The sequence below is a fragment of the Haliotis asinina genome, chromosome 11 (assembly GCF_037392515.1).
Source record: "Haliotis asinina isolate JCU_RB_2024 chromosome 11, JCU_Hal_asi_v2, whole genome shotgun sequence".
NCBI lineage: Eukaryota > Metazoa > Mollusca > Gastropoda > Lepetellida > Haliotidae > Haliotis > Haliotis asinina.
Window position 1 is genome coordinate 35,875,036 of NC_090290.1, and position 27,541 is coordinate 35,902,576.

Here is a 27,541-nt window from a genome sequence, read left to right on the forward strand (position 1 = left end):
CGACAACAACGGTACAAGAATCAGTATCAAAATGTCGGACTCAAGAAATAAAAGAAGTTGCTATCCATGAATTTTGTGCGGTGTAAGTATGTGAACCTTTTAGGTTTGGTTTTGTAGTGAAATAGGTTAGAATTAAAATAGAATTATAGTCTGACAGACTGTTATTTGAATTTTCGGTTTGGTTGTGTTTGTTTGGGGCAGCTGATGTACACTCTTATTGATTGGTCTGAAATTGATTGACGATACACATATGAGACTACCAATACCCCTTTGCACAGTAATACGGGGCTCTGTGAGAAGGGGATTTGGGATATGTTCATGTAGATAGTTAGTGCTTTGTTAAGTAAAACTGGGTTTTCTGACATGAATAGAGGTCATTCTTAGACTTAATTTTGAATTGCAGTTTCTGTTGAGGATTATCATTTATGATATATTTTCTTTACAGATATAGACCGGCGGTCTGCCAGCTTTGTCTCCCTTGAATGACAGGCCAGTCAAGATGCTGTTCTGTGAAAACAACACACTGTGGACATCTGTGTGGGTCGACGAGGGAATCAACCAATGTTTCTTCGACACAGTATCCGCAGGAGTTCTGTTCATCATCATCATGGTATGTGGTCTGACTCAGTGTTTCTTCTACGGGCGGTACGCCACTCTCATCCAGCCCCGTCGTGTTCCCTGGTCGGGATGGTATGTGGTACAGATCATTATCACCGCCCTGATGGCTTGTGAGGCCCTACTACACATGATTATACAGGACACCTCCCTCGGACAGCAGTTGTATGGATATGAGATTCTGACGTCGATGTTGTTGCTGGTTGCATGGATTGTCTCCTTTAGACTGATGAGCTTGGAGAGGAACTACGCCCTGCCGTCAATACCTACAAGAGGCCATGGACTGGTGTTGCTTCTGTTCTGGTGTATGGCATTCGTCAGGGAGAATCTGGCCTTTGTTTCATGGTGGAGTCATAAATGGTGGTGGTACATGGATGGGTGAGTAGTGGTTGGACATGGATGGGTGAGTAATGGTTGGACATGGATCATTGGATGGGTGGGTAGTGGTTGGATATGGATGGGTGAGTAGTGGTGGGACACTGATGGGTGGTAGTGGTGGTACATGGATGGGTGGATAGCTTTGCGACATGGATAGGTAGGTAATGGTGCTACATTGGTGGGTGGGAATTGGATGGGTAGGTAATGGTAGTACATGGATGGGTGGGTAGTGTTGCGACATGGATGGGTAAGTAGAGATGGTACATGTATGGGTATGTAGAGGTGGTACATGTATGGGTATGTAGAGATGGTACATGTATGGGTATGTAGAGATGGTACATGTATGGGTATGTAGAGGTGGTACATGTATGGGCATGTAGAGTTGGTACATGTAATGATGTATGGGTATGTAGATGTGGTACATGTATGGGTAAGCAGAGGTGGTACATGTATGGGTATGTAGAGATGGTACATGTATGGGTATGTAGAGATGGTACATGTATGGGTAAGCAGAGGTGGTACATGAATGGGTAAGCAGAGGTGGTACATGTATGGGTATGTAGAGGTGGTACATGTATGGGTATGTAGAGGTGGTACATGTATGGGTATGTAGAGATGGTACATGTATGGGTATGTAGAGGTGGTACATGTATGGGCATGTAGAGTTGGTACATGTAATGATGTATGGGTATGTAGATGTGGTACATGTATGGGTAAGCAGAGGTGGTACATGTATGGGTATGTAGAGATGGTACATGTATGGGTATGTAGAGATGGTACATGTATGGGTATGTAGAGATGGTACATGTATGGGTATGTAGAGATGGTACATGTATGGGTATGTAGAGGTGGTACATGTATGGGTATGTAGAGTTGGTACATGTAATGATGTATGGGTATGTAGATGTGGTACATGTATGGGTAAGCAGAGGTGGTACATGTATGGGTATGTAGAGATGGTACATGTATGGGTATGTAGAGATGGTACATGTATGGGTATGTAGAGACGGTACATGTATAGGTATGTAGAGGTGGTACATGTATGGGTATGTAGAGATGGTAGATGTATTGGTATGTAGAGATGGTACATGTATGGGTATGTAGAGACGGTACATGTATAGGTATGTAGAGGTGGTACATGTATGGGTATGTAGAGATGGTAGATGTATGGGTATGTAGAGATGGTACATGTATGGGCATGTAGAGTTGGTACATGTAATTATGTATGGGTATGTAGATGTGGTACATGTATGGGTAAGTAGAGGTGGTACATGTATGGGTATGTAGAGGTGGTACATGTATGGGTATGTAGAGGTGGTACATGTATGGGTATGTAGAGGTGGTACATGTATGGGTATACAGAGGTGGTACACAGATGGGTAGGTAAAGGTGGTACATGGATGGGTGGGTAGTATCGGGACATGTATGTGTGAATGGTACACTTGTTCACAGGTTCGATTCCCAAAATAGGTGCAGTGTGAAAACATTTTTACTGTTCCCACTGGAGCAAACCTCTCTCTATCTCTCTCTCTCTCTCTCTCACTCACAAACTCACGAACTCACTCACGATGATGACCTCTGTGTTTCAGCACTGAAAACTACCTGGAGTTTGGTTTCTGGGTGGTGCGGTACGTCTTCACCCTCACTTTGTTCATCATGGGACTGAAGGCGCCAGGACTGTCCCACATGAAGTACGACATCCTTGTCAATGACATGGTGAGACAGTGCTGAAATGTCAGCTTTTTATTCTTGAATCTCATTTGTTGGTTTTCAGGAGGAAAGTGACAAAAGCTGAAAAATGAAGGGTAGCCTTGTGCAGTGTGCAAAATAGGGATTTAATAACAGTGAGTCTGCCTGCTTTTGTCGCCTGTTCCGACAAGCATGGGAGACTGAGGATCAGTTCTAACCAGGATCTTCATGGGTACAGATACCATGGAATATAGGTTTTATAAATCTCGGTTCAGCCTGATTTGTTGTTAAAGTTTGTCAACACTCAATTGTTTCAATATTTCCACACACATCAAACTGATACTGCTAATTAACTGGAGTAACCAAACCCAAACCTGGTCGTTATGATCAGATGTTCTCTGAGACATTTGTAATATTTTTTACTGTTTTTTCCTGTTACTGAGATGAAGAATGGCTGATTTGCCCCATTGGTGTATTGTATGGAATCTATTTCTAGTGACCCCACCATTATATTGCATGAGGATTGCTACAAGCAGCATAAAACTCATTCACAAACTACAGTCATCCCTCGCAATAACATGGATCTTGGGGTCCACTGATGACCCCTGCTTTATTAGACAGCTGTGTTATAGTACTTATCACATTATGTGGAACGAAGGCCAAGTAAAATCGTATTTTCCCAGGACATAACAAAACTGCTATTTCGTGTATTGTGCCTAGTCAAAACCATATCGTATCGTTGAAGGTGAAAATATACATATATATGTAAGGGAAACTTGCAATCAAAAATCACTAGACATGATAACTTAATTGTTGTTCCTGTTATGCTACCTGTTATTCAACTAAACAGATGTTTTAGTGCAAGTCATGTAAAGACGATCCGATAATATTACCTAATAAAACTTATTTTCTGTTATCAGAATATTTTATATATTAAGCATTTATTGTAACAGATTATTATACATTGCTATTGGTTTTATATATAATGCATGTTTTCTGCAAGCATATTTAATATAACAATGAACACAGGCCATTACCTGTCTGGATACATTTTATGTAGGAGACAGTTTGACAAGTCACTGCTGACTTCCTGTGCTACTTTGATTGTAGAAAACAAAAGGTTAGCCATTTAATTGTTAAAAATGACATCAATGAATCAGTGATGTGGAGTCCATGGATTATGAGACTAATCTGTTTGTGATTGCTAAGAACAATGTGAAATTGGTGCTATTGCGGTAGGCGTGAAAAACGGAATGTGGTAAGCGGAAGTTGTACACGTATGGAATGAGGAAATACCATTCTCTCACGGTGTCTCCATTGTTTCTGTCAACAGTTTTAATGAGTAAAATTGGGATTGAATTTAATCAAATAAAATGTGGTTTCTCGCACCATACGTTCTCGGGTGACCGTGTTTTACCAAGCTATAGCACACTGTGTTGCATAACAGCAAACATTGTAAGTACTCATCATAACTTAACTGATAGCATGTGTTGTCTTTCATAAGTTACTACTACGATGCTGGTAAGATTATTATTGACAAAACCCTTCATGTTTTAAGCATCTGAAACACAATGGATATGTACGATAAACACTGTCAGTTGCCATCCGCACTGAATTTCACTGGTGAAGGGGTGTGATCGCAGTCCAAGTTTAGTTTGTATGGGAGCCACAGATTATTTTGGTTTGAACGAATCCGCGGTATTGCAAAGCGCGTTATTGTGGGGGATGACTGTAGTTTAAGCCCCTTCATAACTTGGGTGGTGGAGTAGCTTGTGGTTAAAGCCTTTACTTGTTGCACAGAAGACTCGGGTTTGATTCCCCACATGGGTGCAGTGTGTGAAACCCATTTCTGGTGCCCCCCACCATTACATTGCTGGGAAATTGTAAAAAGCAGCACTAAACCAAATTCACTCACTCCATGATAACTATTTGGGTCTCAACTATTTTGTAAGAAGTCTGAAGTTGTTATTGTGTTAAAAATCTTTCCTTCATGACCACGTGTGTCCAGTCTGGTGGAGGTGTCGGCGGTCAATCCTCGTCAACGTGGAGCAACATCATGGTGAAGCTACGGATGATGATCCCATACTGCTGGCCTAAGGGCAATGTGATACTTCAGCTGACTGTGTTGATGTGTCTGTTGATCCTGGTTGCAGGCAGAGTCATCAATGTCTTTGTCCCTCTCTACAGTAAACTAATCAGTGAGTACACCCTTCTGGGCTATATTATTCCAGAACACTCTTTTCTCAGGATCAGCATTGACTTTCAATTCCACTTGCTTGTCTCTTGTTTCTTGAAAGGAGGAGCTTTGAAAATGTCGCCCCTTTTCCATGGAACTCCCTACCACAAGGTGTTTAACTCTGTACCTCTCTCGATACATTTAAAGGTCACATGCGATGTGAAACACAACTTTGCAGATTCTGATACCTTTTGGTTTGCACTTACTGAAACAAGTCACCAACAATATCAATTCATCCTATGAAGTTGAAAAAAAAACGTGATGAAAAAAGCCTTTGAAATTGGAGTTCAAACGATTCACTAATTTTTCCCCAGCGCGGACGGAAAAAGTGGTTTCAACAGCTGTGCTGCGCTGAATTCATAATGCATGCACATTGGGTAGGTTCACAGAACTTGAAACAGTATGCATGCCCGCAGTATGAGGTCATTGGCAGTAGTCTAATCTTGTTTGTGTACAGAAACAAGTAAATAATCTACTTGTTACCTAAAAAAGCATGTTGATTGTGATAAGTCGCCTCTGTCACAGAGAAAACTAATGTTTGGTTTATTTACTCCTATATTTCTGCATGCATGTCTGCTAATGACAACATGCAATGCTCAACTTGAATCATTGACCTCATCCAATATGAAATGAACACCTATTCGGCTTATACGCCATATACAGAGAGCCATCTTAGTGTATCAGCAAATGAGCCCACCAACGAAAAGATTTCATTACACTTGCAGACTCACTGGGTGCGTTATCCCGGGTTTTTTGTTTTGAGCATCATAGACCCAAGTACAAATTATTGCACTTTTTATTTAGCTTGTAATTTTTTTCTTTTTGTTTTGTTCATAATCAGCTATGCATTATAAATATATATTGAAAAGTGATAATTGTGTTTTGATTATGTTTGAGTTTTGGGTTGCATGTGGCCTTTAAAGAGGCGAATAATGTTTCTCGCCAGTGGTCTAATTACGAAACCAAATTTTCTTGGTAAAAATTGTAAAAAAAATGATTATACCCATTTACCCGAGTACACAGCAAATGCCTATATGTATTTCTTATGTAACAATGAAGTTCCATTGGTATCCTCAAAACAGTTTCGGCCCATAAGTTATTTTCAAGCTGCATGCAACACAGATTACATCTTCCTTGCTGTATCCCGCGTTTGATGGTATAAACCTGCACATGTTATTTGTCATCATTCACTTGATGGTCAGTTAATGAATTTATAACAGGTATAATTAGTGGTAACACCAGTGAAATTACTTTCATCTGTCTTAAATTAAATATTTGCATTTTGTTTTAATTTATTGCTTGTAGCATTCAGCAGAATCAGTATTGCAGCATACGTGCCCAAGGTCATGCATTGTGTTTGTGTGAAATATGATTCGCGTTGGCAATCTATACAATGTTTGGATATAAAAATCATGTTAAAAATTCACCATAAGTATAAGATTATGGTTTTTTTATTAATTTTCAAAATGCATACAAATGTGTGAAGGAACTAATTAGGTTTATAAGACAAGATATAAAGATGTACACTCACTTCCTTATTTTGCAGTCCTATCAGGTTTTTTTTATACCACTGGCAGATGATTGGACTTCAAGGTGTTTTATTTGTTGTCATAATAATGAAGTAAAGTGACTGCATCTTTGTTGATCAGTCTATACGTAAACTATCAATTGCGCATATGGGTGGCACAGCAGATATTACGAACCAGTCACGAGTACTGGGATATCATCCGCGTACTCATGGGAGAAAAACAATAACAAAAGAAACAACCAGTCCATGTAAATTTCTCTGCATCAGCGCCCTTTTAAGAAAGATCTAAAAAGATAATACCTTTTAACAGTTGTCTATTAATTATGTCAAGTTTATTCTAACCTACAATTGCACCTACCATGACCAACCATCACAAGAACTTAGAAATACAACATATGACGTCTGACATAATCAACCATTGAACAGTGACTTTGACAACGTTGCCCTTAAGACTAAACGATATTACCTCTGACACATTGCAGGAAGACAACTTTCAACACACCCGAGATGTGTTGCAAGGGAGACAACTGATGTAGTTTATGTGCGGAGCGTGTCTGGTTTCTTTTTTATGTGTTTGTATTGTGCACTAGTTGGGGATACTTGCACCATGGTAATATGCACTATTATAATCATCATTTCTGTTCCAGATTGCAATCCAGACAGAATAAGTTTTCAGTGAATTGTACAGCTTTTCACTCATTGACGTCCTTGCTATAAGCCTATTGTTTTATTGATGTTTGAAAAATATGTCTAGCAGCCAAACTCCTAGCACCAAGTGAATATTGAGAGCTTCTACAGATGATTAGTGTGGTTTGGATAGTCCCTTGATGGTCAGGTTTCTTGGTGTACTATTCAACAAAATAGGCAGATGACTCTTACATCAAAACAGATTGTTTTGAATCCTTTCTACCTGGTTCATATCCCAGAATTTGATGACAATATTTGATTTAGTTCAAAGAGAAAAACTGCAATTATGACTGATCCCATAAACTGTCCTGAAAAATGATTTTTTCGACTTTCAGTCAACAGCTTGACGCCCAGCAAAGAAACAAGTGGAGACAACTCTAACTTGACTGCTCCAACCCTGTCCTTCCGGTGGGACTACATCTTGGTGTTTGTGGGACTCAGTTTTCTGAAAGGGGGAGGAGCAGGTAAGGTGCTTGCAGGACACAACTCAGGACAGTAGTAAGCAACAAGTGCCTAAAGTTCGATGGCCTGGTGGTTTGGTTGCTGCCTTATGTTGCTGAATTCCTGGGTTTGATTCCTGGTGTGTGTATGATATGAAATAATGTCTTTGTTTAGGGGATAGAAATGCTTCATTGAGTGAAAGAGGAGATATGGTTTGAGCATGTGTGTGCAAACTGCTTAGTATTCATAATTATTTGTAAGGGTGTCAGTATAACATAATATTGGTATTCTGTTCACTGATACATCTCCCTTAGGCATTGTTATTAAATTGTAGGAACTTCAGGGCTACTTAACAACATGAGATCATTCTTGTGGATCAAGGTGCAGCAGTTTACCACCCGAAGAGTCCAGGTCAAACTCTTCAACCACCTGCATCAGTAAGTCCACCCTGCATCTGTACATCCACCCCTATCTGTAAATCCATCCCTATCTGTAGATACACCCCATCTGAAAGTCTGTCCCCTATCTGTAAGTCCACCCCATCTGTAATTCCACTCGCATTTGTAAATCCATCCCATATTTCAGTCAACCACCATCTTCAAAGATCTTTACATCTATACCCATCTGTATATCCATCACCATCTGTAAGTCCATATCCATCTGAAGGTCCACCCCTATCTGGAAATCCACCCCGTCTGTAAGTCCACCTCCATCTGTAAGTCCACCCTTATTTTAAGATCCACCCCCCTCTGTAAGGCATGGTATTCCATTGTGGTAGTGTGAGATGAGACTGTATCTTACAACATGACATCCTGTATCACAGACTGTCGCTTCGATGGCATCTACAGCGGAAGACCGGGGAGGTGCTTCGAGTGGTTGACAGAGGCACCAACAGCATCAACAACCTGCTCAGGTAGGCAAAAGCCTAAAACATCAGCTGTAATCATAAATCAACCATTGTAATTAGGAGACAGCATCAGCCGGAGGTTTCAAATGAAATATTCCCGTGCTTCAAATACTCGGTAACATTGGCCGACACGTGATGTTTATCGACATTGTAAACAAAAAGTAAACCAAACGGTTTTATTGTCTGAACTTGTTTACATCGAGTACAAGTACAGCAGTGAAGTGTCATCGGCTGGCCATTTCAGCTGGTTCCCATGGCAGCATCTAGAGCTGCACATTTGTGGCGTCATTCTAACTTTACGTCACAATATGATTTGTAGACGTCACCACTGTTGACACAACAAAAAAAATTGTGTGCGATGTTTCTACGCATCAATATGCAGCAAACAGTCTTGCAGTTTCCGGGAATCAAATACCCTCTGATCATGTTTTTGAACCAATCTGATGGCAGAAGACAGTGACTTTTGGTTTACAATTGCTAATGATATACATTGAGATTCGAATTTGAATGTGTCTGCAACTTGAGAATGTACCTGTAGTTGAAGAAATGCACTTTAACATTTCATGTCATTTGTATAACAAGTTGAGAAACAAGTTTTTACCAAGTGTTTGTAAAAGTGACTTTTTTATGTACCCTTCTGTGCATGTATTAGCTATAGAACGACCGCAGTTATTCAAGTAGGATTGGTTTGTCTAAGGAACCATATAGGCCTTCAGCAACCCATGCTTGCCATAAAAGGCGACTATGCTTGTCGTAAGAGGCGACTAACGGGATCGGGTGGTCAGGCTCGCTGACTTGGTTGATACATGTCATCGGTTCCCAATTGCGCAGATCGATGCTCATGTTGTTGGTCACTGGATTGTCTGGCCCAGACTCGATTATTTACAGACCGCTGCCACATCGCTGGAATATTGCTGAGTGCGGCGTAAAACTAAACTCACTCACTCACTCACTCACTCACTTTAAGGAATCATAACTGATCTAATGAGCCATTCGCAGTTTCACTGTGCTAGAGTTGTTACATAGGCATGCATGGCTTAATCCATGAGACAAGCATATGATATACTGGCAGAAGAAAGTTGTATGAGATAATACTGTGTTAGAATCTTCAGCATCCTATATTCTGGAGTGCACACAAATCAGACAGCTGAATACTAACAGAAAAGGGAAACAACTGACAATTTTATGAATGCTTCATTTACTTTTTGTTGGCGGGGAAACTTGACCATTAATGGAAACTGAACATGAAAATGGAAAAACTGAGTTGTGATATGAAACTGAATGTCTTCAACAACAGACCGCCTGATTCAGAACCCTCCTGACAGTCCACCATTCTGCCCATGCTCCTCAACAACAACTTGTCCTCAAATAGCCAACATCCACCTCTGTGCAAGATATCATGTCATCTTTCTTCTTGCTGCAAATAATTGTCCTCCGAAGTGGGTAATTAAGACCACATCATTCAGTGGATGTGGGTCATTGCCAGAATTATAATCATCGATATTTTTAGCTTTAATGTGTGGCTAATTTGCTTAAAATTTGCCAACAGCTGAAGGGATGTTGTAAATCCAACTTTGGTTGCAAAAGTAATATGTAAGTCGCCATGTTCCCTGGCATGGTGATCTACCTTCAGTTGTTGGCGATCTGTAGCCCAATTTTTTCTTGTATTCTATTGAAATTATTCAGCATTTTACCTGGAAATCAAATTAGTGATTTGTGATAGTCTAGTAATTATACTGTGCTTCCCTGACAGGTTTTCCAAAATGTACAGATATATTTATTCGTAGTATATAACTTTTTGTCATCAAAATATAGCTGAAATATTGTCAATGTGACATAAAGTTTTACCTCGCTCACTCTACTTGTTGTAGCTACCTCCTCTTCAACATCGTCCCCACCATCGCTGACATAGTGATTGCTATCGTATACTTCATCACGGCCTTCAACTACATCTTCGGGATCATCGTGTTCCTCTGCATGGCCCTCTATCTGAGTGAGTGTGCACATCATGCACAAATGAGGCAATAAGTTCTCTTGAGTTCAACTTATTTGTCACTTTTTTTGATTGAGAGTAGAAGAGTATAATTGTGAAGAGTGAGGGTAATTGTGTGAAAGTGGATGCATTTTTAATGACACAGAACAGTATTCCAGCAACTTGGCAATGACCACCCACCGCCCATTTGAAAATGACTGAAGACCACATTGTATGCTTTGCACTGGCAACCCAAGTGTTGGCTTCATTGGGGTAGGTACCCTACACCCCATCCCCCAATATTTTTGTGAGTGGCATCCAATAGACATTTTTGCATCATGATATTTCTCTAACGTGCCTATTTCTTAAAATGAGGTTGCAACTGAAAGTTCTACCTGAAGTAAATCCAATCACACAAAAAGGTTGCCTATCTTGAACTGAGCTCAGTGGAGTACTGCAATGTATGTAATGTATGTGTGTATGCAGTCAGTGGTGCTTTCCTGAAAACAACACACGCTGCACAGGCCATCTAAGCTTAAAACTTAAAAGACAGTGACATCACCAAAGCTTTGGATCTCTGGATGAATGTTTTTGAACCTATCCTTGCTTGTTAAATGGTGCCTTCCTGTCAAACGGTTTCTAAAACTGTCTGGATTATCAGTCTGTCAGATGCACTGATTGAGTAACTTTTGATTGGGTATTCCTTGTTTGACGTGTGACATGTTTGTAATTTGTCTTCCCCCAAGTTGTTTTCTTTGCTTAACTGATGTATTGTATAGATCTGTTGTTGATATATGAACTGGTGAATAAGAAAGTATATGACCTTGTGGGTAATAAAGAGATGATGATTGTTTATTGCTTCATGATATTTTTGAGATCTGAAGTCATTTGCAGTTTTCTCAAAAAAATATGATGCTTGCAAATATTTCATGCTTTGCAGTATATATGTGTTAGAAGCCATTCATGGTACCCAGTGCTACTCCAGTCATGTAAAAATACTCTTTAAAAAAAGTAGGGGAACTTCATTTATTTATTTATGATTAAAAATATTTAGAAAATTTGTCGAAGTCAATCAAAGTTGATATGGTAAAACTGAATGTTTTCAGAGTGCATCACCATTTGCACTCCTTACAGCCACAGCTATTTGGAATGTAGTCGCATTTGGCATGTAATTTGCATCTTAAAACAAACGTTTGCAAACAAACACTAACAAATGTGTAATGCAAGATGAATGTCAAAATTAATGTTCTAAGTGATTTCTCAACCTTCTTGAAAACCGTCAAAATCAAGAGTGGAACCCCATGCACTTGTATGGGGTTACTGCATTGTGCATGTGCATCTCATGCGTTGTCTTTAGGTGTGGTAATAGAGGGAATTGGTGGTGCCTTCAAAAGGTGTCTGTCATGAAACGTTTGTCTATGTTTACATTTCCTGTCCAAATTGAAAGTTCATTATCCCCTACTTTTTTAAGAGTATAGGTAAATATTTCAGCCCTACAAATATCTTTCTCAGCTTACACCTTCATCATAACTGAGTGGAGGACCAAGTTCCGGCGTCTCACAAACAAGCTGGACAATGAAGCCAATGCCAAAGCAGTAGACTCCCTGCTGAACTTTGAGACTGTAAGTTGGTTGCAGCTTTAGTACTCGCCTTTGTTTTGCTTTTGATGGATCTGCCAGTATGTTTATACATTTTATATAAGAGGATATTTGATTGAGATTCTGATTGAAATGAGTCCTTACTGACAGTGTGTTACTGTAGTCACATGTCACCAGTGATGAATATAACCAGTGAGATGCTTGGTCGGGATTCACAGACAGGAATTCTTACTAAAAGTGCTGTCGGAAATAGATAAAGACTATTTTGGCACTGCCTATGTCAAAACAACCCAATTCAGCCTAACTAGGCATTCAATGGGATGCACAAGAGGATATCTATAAAAGCATGTTTACATGTAAAATTGGGAAAGACTCAGAAGAAATGCAAATAGCTGCTTGAAACAAAAGATCAGACTGTAGATCATGATTACGTTGCTTAGCCAGGTATAAAGATGGACCGTCAACTCACTTTGAATGAAATTTGTGTGCTGCCTATAGGCACAATGGGTCAACTCAAAGATATTTTCTGCTATTTCATGTATGTTGAATATGTATCATCAGTTGATTAAGATATTATATTTCTTTCAAAAATCTTATGTTAATTTATGTAAAAGAATGTTATACCTGATAGCCATTAAAAGGCATTGTATTAAATGCCTCAAAATATATAATTGACATATATATGATACTGGATAGTATTTGTAAATTGTTATGACATGCCAAGTACTTCCCCAGTTTAATCAGGATTGTCATATCTCAGCTGATATCTGTATCCCCCAGCCCCCAACCATTGTCTGCTTTATGCATCCTGGTTTTGCTTTTGAGATGACCCCTCCTATCTGTTTCTTTTTATTGTGACAGTGAGACTACATGGTAGCTACATCCTTAATAGTTTCAGTAAGAAAGTTATTACATTTTACAAGGGGCTATTTATTATAATGAAGCCTATTGCTCATTTCTGCACTAATCTCTCCTCAGTAAAGTTTCTTTTTTCTTTTTTTTCGTTTTCTATCTTCTCAATGCTGAGATTGTAGTTAGGACTAACTTAGTTTAAGAAATATTTCACACTGTCACATATCAACCATGTAAATTGTTGAGGTAAAAGTGAAAAAAAAAAATTTTCCTATATCCAACAGTACTTCAACACAGTTTCACAGTTCTGACATGTCACCAGTGTTGGTTGTAATTGTATCGGGCTGGCAGTGTCAGATATTAGCAGCCCCATGTGGCCTTCAGTAAATTATCTTTCATTGCATTTTTCAACCAGAATCTTACCCATATATATACTAAAATGCAAATTTCTCTCTGCTCCAAAGTCTTCGCTAACTGATTTTGTAGGAACTGTGTGAAACTGTGTACAGTGTAGTATATTTGGTATTTAGTGGTTTGACTTGGGCCTGCAAATTTCATTCAAGGCCTGTTGATTTCAAAGACTGCAGGCGACAGCAGGCCCTGAAGGTCAACTGGGAAATTTAAGTATTGTATACACTGCACGTCACCAGTGATGGATTTGTGTGTGTGATCAACGTGTCATCAGATATCAAAAGATGCTTGGTTGAAATTCTCATGGAAAGAAGCCCTTACTAACCTATATTATCACTCTTGTGTTGTAATAACTAGGCACTGAAATGATGGTTTAAGATAATTTTCGATTGCTTTCAGGTTAAGTACTATGGTGCTTCAGAGTTTGAAACACAGAGATATGATAAAGCCATCCAAGCCTTCCAGGTAAGTCAGTGTCCATATAAAACAGGTTTAGACATTCCTTGGATTATCTTCCAGTTGAACAGGTACCATTTTAACAAGATAAGTATTGGTTACTGGCACTGGAATCACATGCCTAAAGAACTGTCAGCACTTACCTATGGTCGATTTGGGAACTAGTTCAGAATTATAAGCTGATGAAAAAGATGAAGGATAGGTTGAGTTTGTCAGCATCAACCCCCCTAAGATACTGCTGCGGGCTGAGTTACGTCCCTTTTGCGTGTCAGGAACACATGATTGTGTGTTCAAAACCTAGTTTGACCCTATTAATGTCTTTGTTAGCATGCTGACTTGGTTGACTCATTTCATCATATCCCATTGGTAAAAGATTGATGCTCATGGTGTTAATCAGTGGATTGTCTGGTCCAAACTAAATCATTTACAGAATGCCGGCATATAGCTGAAATATTGTTGAGTGCGACCTAAAACTGCACACACTTGTTATTCGTGTATGTGCATGATCCTTCCATCGCAAGCACCTGTCATATCAAGTAGTAATACAAATAATGTTTGTTGTCTGTATTTCTAGACCGCTGAGTGGAAGTCCACAGCAAGCCTCAATCTCCTCAACTTAGGACAGAACTTCATCGTGAACATCGGCACTCTGACAGGGTCGTTGCTGTGTGCCTACGCTGTAGTGCATGGGCTCAACTCACTCCACTTAACAGTTGGGGATTATGTGCTTTTCGGCACCTACATTGCACAGCTATATGCTCCCCTCAACTGGCTGGGGACATACTACAGGTACTGGCAAAGTATGTACTTATTTTTGTTCAGACTCAGGTGGCCAGGTCCTCCTGGCATCACCGTTGGCTGTGCAGATATCATGTCCTGTGGACATAACAGGAACTGATGATTGTGGGTTTGAAATCTAGTTTGTCCCTGCTATTTTTGTTGGTTTGTCAGTCCATCCCCTTATCATCTAAGACACTGCTGATACCTGAGTTGTGTCCCTTTTGTGTGTCAGGAACCCATGATGGTGTGTTCGAAACCTAGTTTGACCCCACTAATTTCTTTGTTAGTACCAAACATGTGATAGTGTGTTTCATCAAGGTGGTAAACTGGGGCGGTGGGGTAGCGAAGAGGTGAAAGTGTCCACTCATCATGCCGAAGACATAGGTTCGATTCCCCACATGGGCACAGTGTGTTAAACCCATTTCTGGTGTCCCCTGCCATGATACTGCTGGAATGTTGCAGAAAGCGGCGTAAACTCAAAACTCAGACAGACACACCCAAAGTGGTAGACGTCTAATGGCACACTGTAATTTGAATAGAGTTCAATTTGTTGGGTGAACAAGCCTTGATTAGGGGTGAAATGACCCTAATATGGGATGAAATAACTTATTTTGGAGTTGGAATGAAACAGCCCAGGCAAAATGACCTGGGTAAAACTGGTTGGGGTGAAACGACCCTGATCCGTCAGCAGGTATAACTCCACTTGAGTGTATTTGGTCTGAAGGATTAGCTACACTTGATAGTGATTCGCTGACCATGGCATATGCTTTCATAAGGAACATCACAAATAACTGCATCCTGTTGTTTAGATCCCTGTGTCTGTTCTGTGTTTCAGAATGATCCAGCAAGCATTTATAGATATGGAGAACATGTTTGAGCTTCTTGAAGAACAGTGTGAGGTTTGTACCCCTTAACTTTGACTTAGCTATCTGGGGCACATTCCTCAATGCAGTTGTAGTGCTATCACAATTGTAAATCTATGATTAAGTGTAGGAGTTTCTATCAAATTAGTGCTATGATTGCTTTGGGGAATGGGGCCCTGGATTTGAACTGTGAAAGTCAATATGGGCAGGTTTGGTCACTGGACTGATGACCCATCATTATATCAATATCATCCTACTGTCTGTTCAGACTATCAATCACATGGCCCAATTTCTTAAAGCGCTCGTAAACCTAGGACCTTGTAACTTTTCTCGAAATATTCATACTCTTGTTCTGTAACATAGGTATGAATGTTATGAGAAATGTTATGAGACCTTAGGCTTATGAGAGCTTTGGGAAACGGGACCCTTGATTGTCTGGCTCAGATTGATTATATATACAGACTACAGTTGTGTTCGTTTAGTTTTACGCTGCCTTTAGCAACATTCCAGCACTATCACAGTGGGGAAACCAGATACTGGCTTCACACTTTGCACCCATGTCAGGGATTGAACCTGACTCTTTGGTGTGCCAAGCAAACGCTTTAACCACTGGACTACTCCACCGCCCATACATCTTGGAATGTGTTACGTTTTGTAACCAAATGATTGTTCCAAATGATTGTCATGGTGAAAGATTGAGAATTGTGTCTAGTGGTGTTCTGATTAATTGAAATATTCAAAAAGATTGGTCGCAGTGGCCAGACAACGAAGCAATCGATCACATTTTCTCATTGAACACAGACGATTTGCTGACCACTGTGATAGAGTTTGAAATACTTGATAATGGAACATATGTAGGATGTTGTCAGGGCCTGAAAATATGTTGGATTCTTAGAACTCTCACTTCACTCAGGGTTTCAAAATGTTTCTTTAAAAGCCACTTGCCATAGGACAAGTGATGTTAAAAAGTAACTTGACTAATTTTCTACTTGCCCTGATTTTTCTGACATAATCATGATGTAATTATGAAAGAATAGATCAAGATGGGATTTGATGTTGATGTTTACTGTACTGTTTATTGAGGCGTGATAAATAAGAAAGAAAGAAAACTCTACTTCATTGTGAGATTTGATAATTACATTTTTAGCAGATATAAATGAAATCCAAGTTTGTTTGCTGTTCGAAACCATAAGTGGAAATTTTGTAGTAGCACACAAACAAGTAAGATACCATTTGATTGCCCGAAGTGACGGTAACTTGTAACGGTCTTTGGGCTGTAGGATTTTTAAACCCCTGCTTCACTTACTGAAAAGTCATGACTAGATATTTCTTGAAGAATCCAGAAAGTATATATTCTTGATATGTTAGTCATCTCTGAAGCACCAAGATGCATCATTTTACCATGGATGTGATATTTGCAAATTCAATTTCCACAGTTTCTAAATGAAACAAGAAACGACAGAGAACCAAATGTTTTTTCTTTATATTTATCTACAATTACAACCCGAAGAGAAAAATCTAAAAAGTGTCTCTAACCAATTTTTTTCAATTATTGATTGTTCGTATTGAACCAGTAATCAAATGTAAAATTTCAATCAATTCCTAACATTAATTGTGATATGAATCTCCAGTCAAAACAGCATATTTGACATACCATCTGCTGGTGCATCAAAATTGCTGCATAGCTCCACATCAGGGGTGCATTGCAAACAACCAGTCGCTTGCAAGCAATGTACAGCAATTCACCTGACAACGAAGCGCTAACTTTCAGCCTCTTGCAATTGCTGGATAAGGTCGCTTCGTTCTCAAACCAAAATGGCGGCTCAGGAAAATTTGAATTTGAAGACTGAACAAAAATGTTTGGCTGCCAAATTGGCAAAAAACAGCTTACATCCCGGCATCCTCAGTTTGTTCCACAAGTTCAATGTAGTCATCAACAATCATAAATTCATCACTCGTCATCCACACTCTCCTAACATGTTCTTTATTAGCGCCAGACGAGCAAACAGTAAAAATGGCAGAGTGATAAACGCTTTGAGCTGTTGCAAGCCCGGAATAAGCGATTCATTTGCTTACTCTAAGCGATTTTTGGCTTGCAACGCACCCCAGTTATATGGAAAACACAAATAATGTATCTGTTGATTGAACTTTTTCTGGTGCCATGATGAACAACAAGGTGAGTTTATGGATATACAACTTCTTTAATATAACAAGACCAACATTTCGGTTGTAGCTTGTAACAAGTACCTACATCACTTTCTTGATAACAGTGTTAGAAACTACATCAAATTCTCCTGGTTGTTCATCGCACTGACTTCTAAATGCCACTCAAAGAAATTGGTGTCATGATGTTATTTCTGTTACTATTTCCACATCCAGGTGACTGACAAACCTGGTGCCCCGGACCTCGTGTTGAAGGAAGGACAGATTGAGTTCCGCAACGTCAGCTTCCACTACGACCCAGCGTATGTCTAGCCTATCATAATGTTCACTGACCTGCCACAGCAGTGCCTTCTAGCATTGCTCATGTGGACAGGGGATGCATATTTGAAGAATGTTTTTTTATGTGATATGGGCAAGAGGTTTACTTTGTATTAAATGGAAGTCACAGTCTCCAAAATATTTCACATTGAATATAAATGTCCAGAATACATAATGCCTTTCCAGAAAGTGGTTAAAATGTAGCATCTGTTTTGGATTACACTTTAATTTAAAGTACAGATTTTTGGACTTTTGAAATTTAAGTTCCGTCTGGGATTTGAACTCACACTGTCAGAGTAATGCACCTAATCATTAGTACACAATGTCAGCCATCTATTCCGCTCAGCAACCAATGCTTTTTGCAGGTTACAGTGTCATAATATGTTGTTTGGTCAAAAGTATCCTGCCCTTGGTGTTGTTATGGTTAAATAACTACTGTGACAAAAGGTATAAGGAATCCCCTCTGAACCATCAAAATATAACACAGACAACTCTGAAATATTCAATAATATATTGAGCAAACAATGAGAAAGTTACAGTGAAACTCAATACAGATTTCTAGCATAATGCCATTGAGTTACAAGTCTAAGATAATGGGTCACAAGTATACGACATTAACTCACCCAAATCTTGGTATTATAGAGAGCAGAAATACTAGATGGTGCTTGTTTACAAAGTCAGTAATCATGCAGACTTTGTCAAACGATGGTGATGTTGATAATGTTGCTGACACACAGGCAGAGGCAGAATTCCAGTAATTCCGAGTGTAAGTGTCTGTGTGTTAGTCCATGTCGCACAACACAACAACCAGCCTTTATATGTACAACACACAGTCAAGAACATTCAAGCAAAATACGGCTGTCACCATTCACTTAGAACTTTCTTGAACAGGAAATAAACAAGAGATTGCAAAGGGCAGGTAACTGTGAAGTACTATCTGGAAAGGCATGCTGCTAAAAGTACTATTACCGTGATATGAAACAACTCAAACTCAAAGCTCTAAACATTGCGACCCAGTGATAACTATCACTTTATCATTGATAATACAAATTACATTACATGAAAGTGCAACTGGGATTTGGCTGTTGCAACTAGGTTGTTAATTTAGGTCGCACCTGGTGCAGGGTGTTACCATCTCTAAAACTGAGCCCTGTAAGACTGTGACATCTATGGTGTGCTTGCATTTAAATCATAACATTTGCAACTTCTCAATAAAGCTTACATTCTGTTTGCTATTACAGGAAGCAGATACTGAAAAACATCAGTTTCACTGTACCACCAGGACAAACATATGCTTTGGTGAGTGCACTGCAGATACTAGCTTTCTTGAATCTTATATAGTATGGCTGAACCTCAGATCCTTCCCTTTGCGTATAAAATATTTTTACTATCATCTATTTTCTTGTAATATGAATTTGTTTTAAAAATATTTTGACAAAAGTTTTAAGCCCACGTGGTTGAAAGACTTATGCAATAATTACGTACTTGTTTAGTGTTTGTTGTTTTCATTTTGTTGTGTTCATTTTCATATATAGGGCTATTGTGTAACATACTTTTCGTCTCTTTGTCCAAACAGAGAAGATTAAAAACACCCAACCTCTGGACTAAGTCACACGGCATCCACAAACTCATTGACCCATGCTTGAATCCAACCATTGTGAACACATATGAAGCATACTACCCATGAAGATCTGGGTTACAGTATTGATCTTCCATAACAATGCTTGTCATAAGAGATGATTAACATGATTGGGTGTTTAGACTTGGTTGAAACATGATCGATGCTCATGCTGTTCATCACTAGGTTGTATAGTCCAGATCTGATTCTTTACCGACTGCCTCCATATTGCTGAGTGCGGCGTGATACTAAACTCCTTCACACACTCACTCATTGAATCATACACCCAAGGATCCATTTACCCTTGCACCCAAACACCTATAAATTCACTCACTTGCTACTTCACCAAATCACCAAACACCCATCCACCTCCTTGCTCAGACACAGCTGACTCCTAGAAACCCTTTCATCCACCTGCACAACATCTCTTACCACCTACTGACCCACCAACCCACTCAGCCACCTGCACAACATCTCTTACCACCTACTGACCCACCAACCCACTCACCCACCTACACAACATCTCTTACCACCTACTGACCCACCAACCCACTCACCCACCTACACAACATCTCTTACCACCTACTGATCCACCAACCCACTCACCCACCTACACAACATCTCTTACCACCTACTGATCCACAAGTCCACTCACCCACCTGCACAACATCCTCTCACCTACTGACCCACCAACCCACTCACCCACCTACACAACATCCTCTCACCTACTGACCCACCAACCCACTCACCAACCTACACAACATCCTCTCACCTACTGACCCACCAACCCACTCACCCACCTACACAACATCCTCTCACCTACTGACCCACCAACCCACTCACCCACCTACACAACATCCTCTCACCTACTGACCCACCAACCCACTCACCCACCTACACAACATCCTCTCACCTACTGACCCACCAACCCACTCACCCACCTACACAACATCCTCTCACCTACTGACCCACCAACCCACTCACCCACCTACACAACATCCTCTCACCTACTGACCCACCAACCCACTCACCCACCTACACAACATCCCCTCACCTACTGACCCACCAACCCACTCACCCACCTACACAACATCCTCTCACCTACTGACCCACCAACCCACTCACCCACCTACACAACATCCTCTCACCTACTGACCCACCAACCCACTCACCCACCTACACAACATCCTCTCACCTACTGACCCACCAACCCACTCACCCACCTACACAACATCCTCTCACCTACTGACCCACAAGTCCACTCACCCACCTTCACAACATCTCTTACCACCTACTGACCCACCAACCCACTCACCCACCTACACAACATCCTCTCACCTACTGACCCACCAACCCACTCACCCACCTACACAACATCTCTTACCAACTACTGACCCACAAGTCCACTCACCCACCTTCACAACATCTCTTACCACCTGACCCACAAGTCCACTCACCCACCTTCACAACATTGTCTTACTGCCTGATGACACACCAGCTCACTCACCCACCCACACAACATCCTCTTACCACGTACTGACCCTCCAGCCCACCCACCTACACAACATCCTCTTACCACGTACTGACCCTCCAGCCCACTCATCCACCTTCACAACATCTCTTACCACCTACTGACCCACAAGTCCACTTACCCACCTTCACAACATTGTCTTACTGCCTGATGACACACCAGCTCACTCACCCACCTACACAACATCCTCTTACCACGTACTGACCCTCCAGCCCACCCACCTACACAACATCCTCTTACCACGTACTGACCCTCCAGCCCACTCATCCACCTTCACAACATCTCTTACCACCTACTGACCCACAAGTCCACTTACCCACCTTCACAACATTGTCTTACTGCCTGATGACACACCAGCTCACTCACCCACCTACACAACATCCTCTTACCACGTACTGACCCTCCAGCCCACCCACCTACACAACATCCTCTTACCTACTGACCCACTAGCCCACTCAGCCACCTTCACAACATTGTCTTACTGCCTGATGACCCACCAGCCACCCACCTACACAACATCCTGTTACCACGTACTGACCTTCCAGCCCACTCAGCCACCTACACAACATCCTCTTACCATGTACTGACCCTCCAGCCCACCCACCTACACAACATCCTCTTACCACATACTGACCCTCCAGCCCACTCAGCCACCTACACAACATCTTCTTGCCACCTACTGACCCCCCTGCCCACTCTGCCATCTGCCCTCTGGCTGATTGTTTCTCTCTGTATTCAGGTGGGCCACACTGGTAGTGGAAAGAGCACAGTGATCCGGCTACTGTTCCGCTTCTATGATATCAACAAGGGGACTGTGTTAATAGATGGCCAGGATATATCACAGGTAGACTGACATGTGTTAATAGATGGCCAGGATATATCACAGGTAGACTGACATGTGTTAATAGATGGCCAGGATATATCACAGGTAGACTGACATGCATTTATAGATGACAAGGAATATCACAGGTAGCCTGACATGTTCATAGATGACAAGATATATCACAGGTAGACTGACATGTGTTAATAGATGGCCAGGATATATCACAGGTAGACTGACATGTGTTAATAGATGGCCAGGATATATCACGGGTAGACTGACATGCATTTATAGATGACAAGATATATCACAGGTAGCCTGACATGTTCATAGATGACAAGATATATCACAGGTAGACTGACATGTGTTTATAGATGACAAGATATATCATAAGTAGACTGACATGTGTTTATAGATGGCCAAAATATGTACAAGTAGACTGATGTGTTGATTGATGGCGAGGATATGTACAGGTAGACTAGCATTTGTTTATAGATGACCAGGATATGTCACAGTTAGACTGACATACATTTATAGATGACAAGATATATTACAGGTAGACTGAAGTATTTAAAGATATTAGATGTCTTACACGTAGACTGACATGAGTGTAAATGTGCTAGATATATCACACGTAGACTGACGTGTTGATAGATGGCAAGGATATATATATATCACAGGTAAACTGACATGTATTTATAGATGACAAGATATATCACAGGTAAACTGACATGTGTTTATAAATGGCGGGGATATATATCACAGGTAAACAGAAGTGTTAAAAGATATCAGATACGTTGCAGGTTGACTGATATGTCTGAAGATGTTACAGGTAGACTGACATGTGTTTTTGATGTTAGATGTGTTACAAGTAGACTGACATGCATATGAAGATGTTAGATGTGTTACAGGTAGACTGACATGTGTCTGAAGATGTTACAGGTAGACTGACATGTGTTTATGTTGTTAGATGTGTTACAGGTTGACTGACATGTGTCTGAAGATGTTAGGTATGTTACAGGTAGACTGACCTGTGTCTAAAGATGTTAGATGTGTTACAGATAACTGACATGTGTCTGAAGATGTTACAGGTAGACTGACCTGTGTCTAAAGATTTTAGACATGTTAAAGGTTCACTGACATGTGTCTGTCGATGACCAGGCCTCCTCAGTGATACAGAATATCGTTTGCATCTTTCAGGTGACCCAGAGTTCTTTGAGAAAGCAGATAGGCGTGGTCCCCCAGGATACAGTACTGTTTAACAATGACATCAAGTACGTATTTGCACATTGCTGCTCAATGTGGACCCAGACATAAATTGACCCCGTTATTAAAAAGGTTACATGATTATTTAACAGTTTTTACTTTTGATTCAATGAAACCTGTGTTATTTGTATCTGGAACCCTGAAGACCCTGAACTTAAATTCTGTAACCCATGCTTGTTGTAAGAGGAAGCTAACGTGATTGGATGGTTAGTCTTGCTGACTTGGTTAACACGTCATTGTATCCTGATTGCGCAGGTCGGTGCTCATAATCTGATCACCGGATTTTCGGGTGCAGAAGTGATTATTTACAGACCACCTCCATGTAGCTGGAATGTTGCTGAGTGTGGCATTAAACAACAAACCAGCCAACCAACTTGTGTCTGGACACACACACAGTGTGAAAATCCCTCAGAATATATGCACAATAGAACCTGAGCTTGTCCAGACTATTGGAAACAGTCACATATGCATGAACAACAATGTAAGTGCAATGAACTTGGACACAGTCTTGTCTAACATTAATTTGGTAGGATTTTCTTTTCATTATTTACTTTATTTCCAAAGCATTTATACATATTTCTTGTTTCAGATATAACATCCGATATGGCAAGGTTGAAGCATCTGACGAAGATGTGTATGAAGCTGCTGCCTTTGCCGACATCCATCACAGAATTCTAGGCTTCCCTAATGGTGAGGACGACATTGTGAATTGCAGGATTGTAGTGATGTAACTCACAGTTAATTTGACATGGGTCATCATATCCCAATTATGTAGAACAATGCTTGTAATGTTGATCATTGGATTGTCTGGTCCATATGCGATAATTTCCTGACATAGCTTGAATATCGCTGAGTGTGGTATTAAACAACGAACTGCAGTCTTCTAACCTGGGAAAATCGTAATAATTCTTTTATTTCATTTTGAACATGGCTGTTTCAGCAGCGGTTTCTATGTTTTAGACCTTTTTCTAAGATTATATTTGGTCTAACATGTAGTTAAAACTTTCTGAAGCTATGAAGCAAAAGTCTCAGTGTAAGGTGTGTCAAATACATAAGATATGATGTTCACAAGATGTACTTTTGGCGTTAGAACTGGTTATGAAAGTTGACAGTTAAGGAGACTTCAGCTGAAAATGAAAAGATTCTATTGTGTGATGATTTCTGCACTAATGTGAAGGATTGTACGCTAATATTATCATGATTATTGATGATTGCAGCCTATGAGACGGTAGTTGGGGAGCGTGGTCTGAAGTTGAGTGGGGGAGAGAAACAGAGGGTTGCCATCGCCAGGACGATGCTGAAAGCTCCTGCCATTGTGCTTCTGGATGAGGTACAAGCCGGGTCTCCACCACAATACTCTCACCTATACCAGTAGATACAACTCTGACTTCAGCTACAACACAATTACAGTCTAAGTAAAGTTAGTCTCATTTGATTGGACGATCATAGGTCACTGAAAGGTTACCTGACACTACCTCATACTAGGGTTTGTTAGACTCAGTAGTGGAGTGTAATGAAAAGTACTGAGACTAAGTTTACTTAGCCTTAACACAGTTAGATCCATGACATAAGCTCCAACATATTGATCCCCACAATGTTAGCTACAACACACTGATCCCTGTGTCAGCTACAACACACTAATCCCCATGACATTAGCTCCAACACACTGATCCCATGACATTAGCTACACCAGACTGGTCCAGCATGAGATTAGCTGCAACACACTGATCCCCTTGACATTACCTACAACACACTGACCTTCATGACAGCTACAGCACACTGATCCCATGATGTTGGCTACGACACACTGATCCCCTTGACATTACCTACAACACACTGACCTTCATGACAGCTACAACACACTGATCCCCATGATGTTAGCTACAACACTGTGAATCCAACAATATTAGTTACAACACATTAGCTACAAGATAGTGAACTCAGCGGCAATAGCTGCAACATAGTGAATATTGCAACATCAGCTACAAGTCAGGTGCAACTCTAGTCCTGCTCATGATGTTACTTTCTGTGTTTGCAGGCTACTTCAGCTCTAGACACTAAGACAGAGCGGAACATCCAGGCATCTCTGGCCAGAGTGAGTGAGAACAAAACAACACTTGTGGTTGCCCATCGACTCTCCACAGTCATCAATGCGAACCAGATCCTTGTACTGGACGAGGGTGAAATTGTCGAGCGTGGAACGTGAGTTGAAAACTTTGATTCTCATAATAATATGGAGGTCCATGTTTCACAAAAACTTTAGTGCTACAACTACTGGATGTCTGTGTCAGAGAATAGATTAAGATCATAACAGCATAGTATGTTTTCGCTGTATGTCAGTTTAATAGGAGGAGGAAAGAGCTGTAGGTCTCGCATATTTACCAATTTGATGAAAACTACCAGCAAAGATATAGTGCTAGCAAGACTAGAAATATAATCAGGGAAAACCACTGAAAAAACAATTCAAACCCACTGTCTAAGGTTTGGGGTGTGCCCAAGAGATCCAGGTTTGAAAAATTGCTAATAGCTGTGCCTTAGATAATGGGTCCCTTAAAACATTGATCTAGATCCACAAAGTGTTCGCAAGATTATGACCTGTGGTAACTTTATGTTGAAAGTAGGTCTAAACCGAACTAGGGGAGGAAGAAAAGCCTAGTGGACAAAGCATTGGCTTCGTCATGCTGAAGCCTGGGGTTTGATTCCCCATATGGGTACAATGTATGAAGCCCATTTCTGGTGTCCCCTGCCATAATTTTGCTGGAATATTGCCAACAGCAGCGTAAAATTAAACTCTGCACCCAACACACCCAGTGAAGGTTAGATTCAAATAGGCAGCAAGCAACCCCATACTGTACAGGGGAAGAATGTGTTGTTAATCACAGTCAGACATAGCATTATCGGATTGCGCTCATAGTATCAATCATATGGTTGTCTGGTCCAGGCTTCAGTATTTACAAGTAGCACATAGCTAAAATGTATTGCTCGGTGAGTAGTTAGAATGCAAAGTAGTTAGAATGTCAGACTTACACATCATCTGATAAACAACTAAGGCTTATCCACTTATACATGTAATTATATTACATGTAGCCTGCTCATGTAGTGGTAAAAATTTCATGTGGCCCGCTGAGATATTCAAAACTCCTCATCTTAAGTATGACACTTATCTCGCATTGGTTTCTGGAGTGAGTGCATGTTTATCCTAAAGCATGGGTAAAGGGAGGTAACTCTTGGCTTGCCTCATCTATAGGATTTAAAATGACAAAATGAAAGTTACAAATTCTGCCTGTGTATGAGTGAATGCAGGAAAGGCACATTTAGGTCATTATGTGATGCATCCTTTGGTTCACACAAGGCATCACACAATATGCCCTGTGTGATAGGTTAATAACTAACAATGTGACACCATATACACCTTGAAAGTAATTAAGGACTCCCACTATTTAAGGGATGATGAGAAACAACACTTACTGTAACTCTCTTACTATTCCAAAGATAGTGGAACCTTAGCGATTGTGAATCATACAATCTACTGGCAAATGAAACACAAGGAAATGATTCCAATTCGTATTGTTTTGATTGCGTAACCAGCGTGATTTGTTCACTGTTGATTTTTGATGAAAATAGTCACTAAACAAGTATGGTCGTAGCATTGTCAGTGGCTGACTATTACAAGAAATTATGCACAAGGAATGTCACATGTTAACGTCTGATGTGTCTGGCATCAGTATCGGGTGTGTCCCCCACGTGCTTGGATGGCAGCTAGAATCCTCCTCCTCATGCTACTATTAAACCTTCTGATAAGATCAAAGTGGCAATTGCCACCATTCTTCATGCAAAGCAGCTTCCAGCTGTTCAAGATTCTGGAGAGGGGGTTCTCTCAATCTCACACGGTGTCCAAGAAAGTCCCATTCATGTTTAACAATTGTTGACAGTTGCTCTGCAATCATGAAATATATCAGAAGGTGCTTAATTCACTTCCAGGTGTATATTTTATGTGAAACATGTTGCAGGCATGATGAACTTCTCGAGCATGGAGGTTACTACTATGATATGTGGCAGCAACAACTCACCAAGACCGAGGAAGGTGAAGAGAACGGCGATGAGAATGGTGCCTGCGCAAGCAATGGTGGTGACGGAAATGGTGACATCAAAAGCTGAAGACAAACTGAGTAATCTGCTCAGTGTTGTACTTCTTGCAGATTCTCAGTGCTGTATGTTTTGAAGATCAACAGTGTTGAACATTAAGGATTCACGGCAGTAATGTACATCTTGAAAGCCCACAATGTTGTACATCTTGTAGATCCACAATAGATCCTCAGTGTTATTCATCTTGAAGAACCACAATACTCTGCATATTGACTACCCAGAATGTTACATATCTAGAAGCTCCACAATGTTGTACATCTTGAAGA

The 27,541-nt window shown here is 40.5% G+C and overlaps 1 protein-coding gene across 1 annotated transcript; it reads left to right on the top strand.

The window, feature by feature from the left end:
* LOC137255795 (ATP-binding cassette sub-family B member 6-like) lies at positions 1–27,287 on the top strand. The gene is made up of 20 exons (XM_067793335.1): positions 1–82; positions 446–993; positions 2,583–2,709; positions 4,691–4,880; positions 7,469–7,597; positions 7,909–8,011; positions 8,398–8,487; positions 10,353–10,474; positions 11,966–12,075; positions 13,714–13,779; positions 14,345–14,559; positions 15,386–15,449; positions 17,793–17,878; positions 19,136–19,193; positions 21,783–21,887; positions 23,064–23,137; positions 23,719–23,819; positions 24,347–24,459; positions 25,168–25,331; positions 27,140–27,287. Exons 2-20 carry the CDS (start codon positions 500–502, stop codon positions 27,285–27,287), a joined length of 2,559 nt encoding a protein of 852 aa, XP_067649436.1. The 5' UTR covers positions 1–82; positions 446–499.
* Positions 27,288–27,541: the final 254 nt, after the last annotated feature.